The following is a 12,147-nucleotide window of genomic DNA, read 5'->3' on the forward strand; positions in this document are numbered from 1 at the left end:
GTGATGTTGTGCTTTACAACTGCATTTCTTAGCTACGGAAAGTCCAGTCCTAATGACTATCATGAACTGAGAACCGCTTATACACCAGACTGGCGCTCTTTGGTAGCTTTCCAAAGAAAGGATGGATGGGTGGATGGATGGATGGTTTTGTGGGTGGTTGGGTGGGTAGATGGACTGATGGGTGGGTGGATGAGTGGGTAGACGGGTGGGTGGGTAGATGGATTGATGGGTGGGTGGGTGGGTGGATGGTTGGGTGGATGGATGGATGGGTTTGTGGGTGGGAGGGTGGGTAGATGGATTGATGAGTGGGTGGGTGGATGAGTGGGTAGATGGGTGGGTGGGTAGATGGATGGATTGATGGGTGGGTGGGTGGAAGGGTGGATGGGTAGATGGATGGATCAATCGATGGACAGATGGGGTGGATGGAGGGATGGAGAGATAGACAAATAAAAAGAAAGCTGTTCATGCTAAAAATCCACTCTCTTTAACAGTTGATCCAGTCCCCAGGGACAACTCCACTTGGACTGATCATGCTGAAGACCACGTCCGAAGAGCTGGCCTGCCCACGGGAGGACCTCAGCATCGCACGGAAGGAGGAGCTGAGGAAGCTACTCCTGGAGCAGGTTCAGAATGTCCTTGGACTTCTCACGGGTTAGTGAGATGGGGAAACCCAGGTTATATGGCAAGAAGCAGCTGACAAGAGAAGCTGGCAGTATGGCCTTCAAATGGACCTTGAAGCATCTTTAATTTTATTTATTTACTTATTCGTTAAATTTATTTGCCCCATCTCGCCAGGGGGCTACCCTAGGCCAGGAAATCTGTCCACGGGCATACCAGCATCCCGGGCCGCTCAAACAAGCGAAGCCCTGTCCGTGGGATGCAGGCAGCATGCAAAACCACACCCCCACCTCCGCGGAAGGAACCTTTTTCTATGGAACCGGTTCCTGGTGCCCAAAAGGTTGGGAGCCGCTGCTCTAGGCGGCTTCCAAGAATAAAAAGGAAGAAATGAAAAGAATACAAGCAGCAGAATTAAAATGATAGAACCGTAAACGAAACAGTGAAAAAATGAGAATACATCAGTAGATTTAAAAGAAAAAGATGGGATGGGTGGAGAGCAGAGAGCATCTGGATATCCTGGAATGTTAATGATGTTTGACACTTGTGTGTGATCCAACACCCCCACCCCCTTTTTGGTGCAAAAATGTTAACTTTTTAGCTGGCAGTAGCTAGTAATAAATACAGTGTAATAGAGGAGTAATAATAATAGTGTAATAGGGGACGCGGTGGCTCAGTGGGTTAGGACGCTGAGCTTGTCGATCAGAAGGTCGGCAGTTTGGCGGGTCGAATCCCGAGTGCCGCATAGCAGAGTGAGTGCTTGTTACTCGTCCCAGCTTCTGCCAACCTAGCAGTTCGAAAGCACGTAAAAAAATGCAAGTAGAAAAATAGGGACCACTATGGTGGAAGGTAACAGCGTTCTGTGCACCTTTGGCGTCTAGTCATTTTTATTTTTATTTTTTATTTTATGTCCATTTATATCCCGCCCTTCTCCAAAGACTCAGGGCGGCTTACAAGCTTAGCAGTAGCCTTCATTCTATGTATATGCCTGCTTATTAGGGCTTTCACACACACCCCCAAGCGGCATTATTACAAAGTCAGCTTATTGCCCCCAACAATCTGGGTCCTCATGCCGGCCACATGACCACGGTCATGCCGGCCACATGACCACGGAGACGTCCTCGGACAAGGGCTGGCTCTTCGGCTTTGAAATGGAAATGAGCACCGGCCCCTAGAGTCGGAAACGACTAGCACACATATGGGGGGGGACCTTTAACTTTTTAATAGAGGAGAGACTGGTCAAGGAGAGGTCCTTTCCTAGAGCAACTTTAGGAAGCCCTCAACAGTTCTGAGCGCCACAGAGAGTTTGCTTTGGTGCTAGCAGTTTCTGATATCAGCCATACTTTTCCCCCAAAGTCAAAGTCATGCCCCCCCCCCAAACTACCAGTATCTAAGTAGTCTGAAACAGGATTTGGGGTCATCCGGTGATCAAGTAAATGCATTCATGAAGCTCATGCGCAGGAGAGGAACCTTTGACGATCTTCTTTTCTCTCCCGCAGTTGGAATGTAGGTATGCTATGTGTGGTGTAGGAATGAAGAGTTGAGCCTTTCACGAGCATGGCTGTTTATAATTACATTCTCCCTGAATTTGTCTAATCCCCTTACGAAGCCTTCAAAACCCGTGGCCATCCCAACTATTTGATGGCAGCGGGTTGCTTAATTTAACTTAGTGTTTCTCAACCATGGCAACTTGTAAGACGCGAAGACTTCAACTCCCAGCTGTCCTGGGTTTGGAATTCTGGGAATTGAAGTCCCCACATCTTAAAAGTTGCCGTGGTCTAACTACACAAAAGTGTGAGGGAGTATTTCTTTTTTTTTAATTGCATAGTTTGGATGACTTTGAAATCTTAATACTGTAAAAGAAAGAGTTTCTAAGCCATTTTCCCACGCTATATGGTATTTTAGATGTTTCTGCTTCCCCATCAACTACGTCTTTTTTTTTCTGAAACAAGAACCATGATGTCAGGAGAGTGCAGGCAGACACGTATTTTTTTAAACAGTCCACTGATTAAAATCCGAACCTTGAACAACCTCATATTTGTTGCCAAAGTAGCCCTGTTAATTATCAGTTTTGTTTCTGGGAATCCTCTTTTCTCTAGGACCGTAGTGGCGAACCTATGGCACGCGTGCCACAGGTGGCACGCAGAGCCCTCTCTATGGGCACCGTCATCTCAGTCCTAGGCCTTCAAGCTGGGTTTTATAAAACCTTTTTGCTTTAGGCCTCCGCCGCCGTGTGCAAAAAAAAAAAAGGTTCGATCAATCAATTTCAACTTCTCACAGGAAAAAAAAGATCTCGCAAAGTTGGAATTGATTGATTGAACTTTATAGTCCCACCCAGCCTGCCGTTACCACCGCAGCCACGCCCACCCGGCACCCGACGATACATAAGTGGATTTTGGGTTGCAGTTTGGGCACTCGGTCTCTAAAAGGTTCGCCATCACTGCTCTAGGACCTCCCACCCATATTTTTTTTCTCCTAAGAAAAAAAGATGTTAGCAGCATTCTCCTTCAGCATTCATACTGGGGGCTTGAAAGAAACAGTCAGGAATCTGATGCTGATTGGCAGGTAAAGAGACCGTCATACCCAGAGTGCCTGAGGTTAAAAATGCTCCCAAATTACCCAAATCCCACTGACTTGCTTGAAATAATAAACTTGCAACTGAGGCTTAACCCTGACTAGGCGAAAGGATTTTGCAGCTGCTGAGACCTCGCTCTTCTTTCCTGGCAGGAATTTTGGAGAGCATCTGGGATAAGTACAGTGTTACGGCAGCCACACCTCCGCCATCTCCGACGTCCCGGGAAAGTGGTAAAACCTTGAGTCAGTCTTTCTCATTCGGTGCCTGTACAGGTAGTCCTCAACTAGCGACCATTCGTTTAGCAGCCATTCAAAGTTAACCACAGCACTGAAAGAAAGGGACTCGCCGCTGGGCCCTCTCACTAGCCGTTGTCACAGTTAACGTGATCAAAATTTGGGTGCTTGGCAATTTTCGAAGTTTGCAGCATCCCAGGATTACGTGATCGCCAGTTGGGACCTCCCCAGCCAGCTTCTTACAAGCAAAATCAATAAGGGAATCTGGATTCGCTTCACGACCGCACGATTCACTTAACAACCTGGGCAAAAAAAGTGGTAAAATTAAGCACGACGTGCTTAAAAACAACCTTGCTTAAGAATGGAAATTCTGGGCCCATTTGTAAAGTTTACCTGTAATTCATAGTGACACCTATACCTTGGGAGTAAAGTCAGCATCTGGGACTAGGGAAGGAAGACAAGATGGTTTCTATAAAATAAAACTTGCAGGTTGTACAGGAATTGCTACAGGCGCACCTTATTTTGATGTTGTTCTTGCTTGTTTCTGGAGGGATAGCAGTGACTGTAGAAAGGTGGTGGTGGATTTGTCGTGTATCCCCGGACTTATGAATTAGGGAATGTTTCTCAACCTTGGCAACTTTCACCGGTGTGCAGGCTGGGGAACTGTGGGAGTTGAAGTCCACACTTCTTAAAGTTGTCAAGGTTGGGAAACATTGCTCTACCCAGAGCTTCCAGCCTTTGCACCTTTAGGACAGGCGGGCGTCAGCTCCCAGAATTCTCTGAAATTCTAAAAATGGAATTCTACAACATCCCGACAGTTTGCCAAGGTTGAGAAACGCTGCATTAGGGAGTCCCACTGCGTTTTGCTACCTGTCAGAGCAAACTTTCTAATAACTTCCACTGTCTGACCTCTTTCTCAACCAACGGAGCCGCTCATCAGGCTAAGAAGCCTAAGCCTGGATACAGTAATTCACATTAGTTAAAGCCGTCCTAAGAAATTGCCAAAGGCTCGCTATCTCATTAGCACAGATTGTTGTGTTCCTCGCACAGAAGCCAGCACAGGCTGTCAGTTTGTTTAAAAAAAAGGGGGGGGTTTCCTGCTTGATATTGGCTGCACAGTTTTAATTAGGAGTGACCAGAATTCCCTTCAGAAACACGAGAGGGGTGATGATTACGCTGGTAACCCCGAAGGTCCTCTACTCAGTGAACAAACCCTCAGGACTATATCAAGGGCAGGTCAGCAGGATTTCCTGCCTATTCCAATAGTGCAGGGGTAGGCGACCTTGGCTCTTTTATGACTTGTGGACTTCAACTCCCAGAATTCCTGAGCCAGCATGGGGGAATTATGGCCCCCTCATGACTCATGGACTTCAACTCCCAGAATTCCTGAGCCAGCATGGGGGAATTATGGCCCCCTCATGACTCGTGGACTTCAACTCCCAGAATTCCTAAGCCAACATGGGGGAATTATGGCCCCCTCATGACTCATGGACTTCAACTCCCAGAATTCCTAAGCCAGCATGGGGGAATTATGGCTCCTTCATGACTCGTGGACTTCAACTCCCAGAATTCCTGAGCCACCATGGCTCAGCTTGGAAACCTCTCCCTTTCCCCTCAGCGTGGCTGGCTCAGGAATTCTGGGAGTTGAAGTCCACGAGTCATAAAAGAGCCCAGGTTGCCTACCCCTGCACTAGGCTGCTGGGGTAAAAATCAGATGCAGGTAGTCCTTGACCTACGACTATAATGGACCCCGCCCATTATGGCCACATGTCATGATGTTTGTTAAGTGAAATTGACTCACTTAAATGACCCTCTCCCCCCCCCCCCCCGCTATCTCTCTGGTGCGGTCATTAAGTAGCACACAAAGTGCCTCAGGGATAGGGGAAGGCTAGTGCAGGCACCAAGGCGCCTGCCCCAAACCTCCCAAGGCCTCCCCCTATCCCCTTTGCAACTTGTCCTCTGCTCTCCACCCCTTGGGGTCCTCAAAGCCCTTGAGCCTGCTCCGCCCCTCACCGGATCCCCACAGCCCTTTGGACCGTAAGTAGGTTTTTGGAGGGGTGCTCATAACTTTGCTAACAGTCGCTCAGTGAGCAGCAGTCATAAGTCAGGGACTACCTGCCTATTGTTAGCAAGTCTTAGCCTAACTGAACTTCCTCTGTGTGTGTGTGTGTGTGTGTGTGTGTGTGTGTGTGTGTGTGTGTTCTCTTCTGCAGGTGACCTTTTGAGTAGCCTGTTGCATAGTCCTCGCGCAGCCAAATTACTGAACCAGCCAATCCCCGTCCTTGACGCAGAGAGCGAGTATGTTTGTTCCCTGGCTTTGGAGTGCCTGGCCCACCTTTTCAGCTGGATCCCATTGTCGACCAGTATCACCCCCTCCCTCCTCACCACCATCTTCCACTTTGCCCGCTTCGGCTGCGACACCCGCGCCAGGAAGATGTCCTCCCTCAACGGCAGCAGCCAGAACCCCGCCTTGAGCCACGAACGTGGCCAGCTGGGCGTCCTGGCCATGTCTTGCATCAACGAACTCATGTCCAAGAACTGTGTGCCTGTGGAATTCGAAGACTACTTACTCCGGATGTTCCAGCAGACCTTCTACCTCCTCCAGAAGATCACCAAGGAGAACAACACCCATACGGTCAAGAGCTGGCTAGAGCAGCTGGACGAGAGGTAAGACCTGAGGGCGTCAAGCCAGCCGCTTTCCTAGTGACTTCAAGATGACCTTTGCTGATGACTTGTTATGCATGGTGTGTCTAATCAACTTTTTTCAGAGCCCCGGGATGGAGACGGGAAAACAGCCAGGTAAGTGTGACCCAGGTACGTTGGCTGTGGGCGGTCAACTTGGCAGAAAAGAGTTTGTGGTGGTGTAGGCGTTGTGTTTCTTCTCCCCTCCAACCCCCCCCCCCCCGATTCATTACAGCTTGGCTGCAGGCCTGAGGTGGTTCAAGATCTCAGTTGGCCTCCATTCGGTTGTTGCTGAAAGCAGCCGAAGAGACCCGGTGAGGTAAAGGGATATTTGTTTTCTGGTTGGCATCTTCCTTCAAAAGGAATGGGGGGGATGGGGCTGGTTTTAAGGGAGAAGAGGCCTTAGGAGCGTGCGGAGTGGTCTCCTTGAGGGCTGTGCTAGCTAAGGGCAGTGGGAGATGCAGTCAGCTCTTGGACAAAATGAGGGCAGAATTTTAGTTCTTATCTTATCTTTTCTTTTCTTTTCTAAGCATTGTTGGAACAACTTCAGGTAGGGTAGTTGGGACGAGTTTTAGCTGCTTGGAAATAAACCACGCAAGGAGCATTCCAAAACCCGATTCTGTCCTTTATTTTTTGATTTTCTTCTCCTTCTCATTGCCTTTTTAAAGAAGTAGCAAGTGTCACTTTGATGAGATTCTGCTTGCAGATATGTATGTATGTTTGTATGTATGTATGTATGTATGTATGTATATATAGAGAGAGAGGGAGGGAGAGAGGGAGGGAGGGGGAGAGAGAGAGAGAGAGAGAGAGAGAGAGAGAGAGAGAGTGCCCGGGGGCTTTTGGAAGGAGTCTACAAATATATATATATATATATATATATATATATATATATATATATATATATATATATATATATATATATATATATATATATATATATTGTAGACTCCTTCCAAAAGCCCCCAGCTCGTTTTGACAGCAGTTGAGGAAGGACCAAAAGCATAAAGGAATATTTTAGTTTTTGGCAAGCATTATTGAAGTGGAGGTTGGCAGGAACAGTTACAGAATGCAGCCCTCGCATTTTACTGCTGATCTGCTGGGCATCCCATCAGCTGTAAACTGGCAGGAAAATTTCTGCCCGCAGTTGAATGTTGCTGGGAGGCTTTCTTTTTAAAAAAAATGAAACAATCCAAAAACTCGTAGAAAGAAGCAGGTATAGACCTGTTGTCCTTGCGAGAGGGATTTTTCTTTAGTATGTGTGAGTGGCTTGAGGAGACCAGTCAGAACTCAACAATACCCAGTTAATCTCTTATTCATCCTCAACTCTGGACCAGTGTTTCTCAACCTTGGCCATTTTGAGATCTCTGGATTTCAAGTCCCCAGAATTCCACAGACAAGCATGCTGCTAGGGAATTCTGGGAGTTGGAAGTCCAGATATCCTGGGAATTGAAGTCCAGAAGCACTGCGCTGGACCTTCTACCTTCTGGACCCATGGCTGGTTATGGAATTCTGGGAGTTGAAGTCCACACATCTCAAAGCAGCCAAGGTTGGCCCTTCTAACCTCTGGATCCCTATTTGATCTCTTAACTCCATATTTCTTTTCTAGAATTCTGTCCTACTCCAGACTTGCTTTGTGGGGGGGGGCGGATATTGAGTGAAATATCTGTTAAACCTGGGTGGTTGCCCTAGCAACTATAGCTGCTGTGGATTGGCTGAAGGGAGTGCTAAATTGGGAGAGAGAAAAAATCTTGGATGCCGTTAAACCTTTCAAAATCCCTTCATTCTGGCTGAAGTCTCCAAGTTGAGACTTTCTTCCGCACCTCCCTTGCTTGCTTTGCAAAATTCCCCCCCCCCCCCGATTCTTTCCTTCCTATTGCTGGCAGCAGCAGTTCCTCTTCACTCCCAGTGCAAGTGGGACCGTCTGCAAGCTAGCACAGACAGCTGGTTGTGTTATTTGAGTCACAAGTTAGTCCTCGGTTCAAGTCGGGATCTCAGGCAGCCCTAATTTAAGATCGGCTCTCAGCTACGGTTCTTGGGTGAGCCCAAGAGCGTGGCCCATCTGCTAATTGGAGGACTTCAATTAACAAGACCGATGTTAGGATTACTAGAACGACGCACGGAGAAACATCTGAAAGGTGAACAAATGGCAAGCTTTAGATAGCCTCCTCAGCATTTCTCTGCACCCCAAACCTTTTTCATGGGTGATTTTCTTTGCCATTTGGGGGATGGCAAAGGGACAGAAAGGGACGCGGTGGCTCAGTGGGTTAGGATGCTGAGCTTGTCGATCAGAAGGTCGGCAGTTTGGCAGGTCGAATCCCGAGTGCCGTGTAGCAGAGTGAGCACCTGTTACTCGTCCCAGCTTCTGCCAACCTAGCAGTTCGAAAGCACGTAAAAATGCAAGTAGAAAAATAGGGACCACTACGGTGGGAAGGTAACAGCGTTCCGTGCGCCTTTGGCGTCTAGTCATGCCGGCCACATGACCACGGAGACGTCCTCGAACAAGCGCTGACTCTTGAAACGGATATGAGCACCGGCCCCTTAGAGTCAGAAACGACTAGCACGCGTGTGCGGGGGAACCTTTACCTTTACCTTTTAAAGGGACAAAGTGCATGCCTTAAGCTTGGCAGGGTCTTGGGATAACCATTTTACTCCCTAAACCTGCACAAAGCAGGTGTTGGCCCTTCCCATTTTCACAGGTAGTCCTTGAAATCCTGATAGAAGTTCTATACAGTGTCGCTTTCTTAGAGGTCAAAAAAAATAATGCATATTGTTGATTGATTGTGTCTCGCTTTGGAAGCTGAAAATATGGGAATTGCTAAAAACAAAAAGTTCCTCGTTGTAGCACTCTAAATTTTGTGACTCGACCAAACATAGCTTGGAAACATAGCATTGAAATTGTATGTTTTATCTTTGCATATTTACTTTGCATAACCAGCTTTTCCGCATTAGCCGTTTCTGTAAAGATCTGATAGGCCATGAGTTCTGCTTACAGATGGGGATCAGACCCAATGAATGTTTGGAGTGACAGCTTTGTTCTTCATTCTCTCGGCATAGTACTTATTCTATAATTGGTTGGCTTTATGAAAGAAGACTTCACCCAGTATTGAGAGAATGATTTATATCACAAATTGGTTTTTTTTTACCTTAAAAAGAAGGCTGTTTGCACTCATGCTTCATGTCACCATATCTAGACCTGTTGGGAACGTGTAGTTTCTGAGAAGCAAATTAGTATCCTGGCTTGCAACCTGCTCTCTGTTCAATGTAGAACAGGAGCCTTCAAACCTGGCCCTTTTATGACTTGTGGACTTCACCTCCCAGAATTCCTCAGCCTGGCTTTCAAGAGCCTTGGTGGAGCAGTGGGCTAATGCCTCCTTAAGTAACACCAGCTGCCTGCAATTAGTGCAGGTTCGAGTCCCACCAGGCTCAAGGTTGACTCAGCCTTCCATCCTTCCGAGGTAGGTAAAATGAGGACCCAGATTGTTGGGGGCAATAAGCTGACTTTGTAATAATGCCGCTTGGGGGGGGGGCAAAAGCCCTAATAAGCAGGCATATACATAGAATGAAGGCTACTGCTAAGCTTGTAAGCCGCCCTGAGTCTTCAGAGAAGGGCGGGATATAAATGTAATTAAAATAAATAAAAAATAAAAAAAATAAAAGTTTGAAGACCCCTTGGGATAGAAACATCTGTTGGCAGCAAATTCTGTTCAAACGCGAACAAAATCCTTAAAACTAATTCAGTTTTTCCATCCAATATCGGCAATGGTGAAATGCATGAACCATTAAAGGGGGTTTTCGTTGTGGAAAGCTCTTAGCTTGAACAAGCACTCAAGTTGCTTTTTGACCCGAGTCTTTTTCTGCTGTTTCAGGTAATAATGGAATGAAGGGTTGCCCGCTGTGTAGGTAATAACTGTAGAGTCTTTAATTCAATTGTTACAATTGACGAACCTGTTGTCTTTTCAAAGAACAATCAAGTGGATTTTAATCCTTTATTCTCGGCTTGCTTCTTAGCAGTGTCCCCCGTTTGCTGACTCGGGCGCCTTCCCTTTTCTCTTGCAGCTACATAGAGAAGTTCACCGACTTCCTACGCCTTTTTGTGAGCGTCCACCTAAGAAGGATCGAGTCGTATTCGCAGTTCCCGGTGGTGGAATTTCTCTCGCTGCTGTTCAAGTACACCTTTCATCAGGTACTGCTTTAAAACGGGCAGCCGGGTGCCCGTGTCGCGATGCCCGTCTTGCATAAACGCAAAACTTAATTTTTCTGTGGGGTTTTTTTTTTTTTTTTTTGGTTCAGCAGTTCTGCCCGAGGAAATCTGATCGGTTTTTACCGTTTTGTTGATTAACCTTGCATTTCAAAATAGTGCCCGTCTTGGGTTGTGGATTGTCCCCCGCAAAACCCCGCATGCGTGTTTTGCCAACTTGGCTATCTGTGTACAGGTAGTCCTCAGCTTACGACAGTTCGTTTAATGACCGAAGCTACAACAGCACTGTCAAAAAAGTGACCCTATGGCCATTTTTCACGCTTATCGCCATTGCAGAATCCCCACGCTTGCGATCGAAATTCAGATTTGGCAACTGACTTCGTATTTACGACGCTTGCGGTGTCCTGGGGTCATGGGATCCCCTTTTTATGACCTTCTGACACCCACAGTCAGTGGGGAAGCCAGATGCGTTTAACCACCATGTTACTAAGTTAACAACTGCCGTGATTCCCTTAACAACGGTGGCAAGGACAGCCGTAAAGTGGGACAAAGCTCACTTAACGAATGTTTCACCGAGCAGCAGAAATTTTGGCTCAGTTGTGGTTGTAAGTTGAGGGTTACCTGTAGTCGCCAAGGGTCAACCCTTGGCATATAATTAGTCGGTGCAAAGACCCAGCTCACGTGGGAAGCCTGTGGTGCTTAGGAAAGGGGAAAGGAAAAGAAAAAGAGGAAGATCACCGACAGCAAGATGGATGATCTTGATCAGAGTGACTATGGATGAACCATTGCAACCCCTGAAGGGCCAGGTTGGAGAATGGTGGACAATATCGAGGTGGTTTCCAAGAGTTGACACTATAATGGTGCCACGTCATCGGTGCAAAAACTCCTCTCCTTTCAGAAGTCCACATTACTAAGAAAGCTGAAAGAAAAGCAAAGGAAATAGTCAACAGCAAGGGGGCAGGTATTCGGTTAAAAAAAAAAGCAATGAGTGCACCACGTGAGAGAAGGCCTGGTTGAGGACATTTTATCTTCGAGGTAGTTAATCGTTGTGGTTGCTAAGAGATGATAGGGACTTGATATCATGTAATCAAGGCTTCAGAAATCGAATCAAGCCTAGGTTTGAGACCTGAGCAGCACGGGACGGGGTGAGCTGCCGTCCTTGCCTCAGCTCCTGCCAACCTAGCAGTTCGAAAGCCTGCAAATGTGAGTAGATAAATAAGTACCACTCCAGCGGGAAGGTAACAGTGTGATCATGGCCACATGATCGTGGAAATGTCTTCGGACAGGGCTGGCTCAATGGCCTTGAGATGGAGATGAGCACTGCCCCCTGTAGTCAGCAATAAGTAGTGGAGTAAAATCTGCAGGAACACCTTTATCTTTACCTAAAATTGAAATCGTAATTGATGGATGAGGAGCCACCAAGTTCAGTTTTGACTCTTAGCAATCACACCACTCTTCTTCAGGAGGGTCTGTCTCCAACTTGGACCTTCAGGTCTTCCTAAGATGCACCCCCTCACTGCTGTAATCAAAGCTATAATCAGAGTCCTGGTCCAGTGTTTCTCCACCTTTGCAACTTTTAAGATATGTGGACTTCATGCTGGCTGGGGAATTCTGCGTGTTGAAGTCCACATGTCTTAAAGTTGCCACAGTTGGACATTACTGCTTTAGAGCAGTGCTCCCATTGGTTGTGGGTTGGGAAAACAGATCATTTCAACCAACCAGGTAAAGGCTAGCTTTCCTTCCAAACATGGTTCATTGCATGATGGTGTGGAAGATGTAGCTGTGGCTTTGTATAAAAAGGTAAAGGTAAAGGTTCCCCCGCACATGCGTGCCAGTCGTTTCCA

At 47.0% G+C, this 12,147-nt stretch overlaps 1 protein-coding gene across 4 annotated transcripts in view; it reads left to right on the plus strand.

Annotated features, from left to right (window-relative positions):
- Positions 1–12,147, plus strand: part of XPO6 (exportin 6) — a 60,828-nt gene that overhangs the window by 16,547 nt on the left and 32,134 nt on the right. For 2 of the 4 annotated variants that reach the window (XM_083372756.1, XM_083372755.1), the window contains 4 exons: positions 492–651; positions 3,343–3,432; positions 5,637–6,090; positions 10,162–10,288. In XM_083372756.1, coding sequence (XP_083228882.1) covers positions 492–651; positions 3,343–3,432; positions 5,637–6,090; positions 10,162–10,288 — 831 coding nt within the window. The remainder of the gene's footprint in view (positions 1–491; positions 652–3,342; positions 3,433–5,636; positions 6,091–10,161; positions 10,289–12,147) is intronic. The other 2 variants (XM_083372757.1, XM_083372758.1) reach the window with 2 other exon arrangements.

Source organism: Vipera ursinii (genome assembly GCF_947247035.1).
Source record: "Vipera ursinii genome assembly, chromosome: 13".
Taxonomy (NCBI): domain Eukaryota; kingdom Metazoa; phylum Chordata; class Lepidosauria; order Squamata; family Viperidae; genus Vipera; species Vipera ursinii.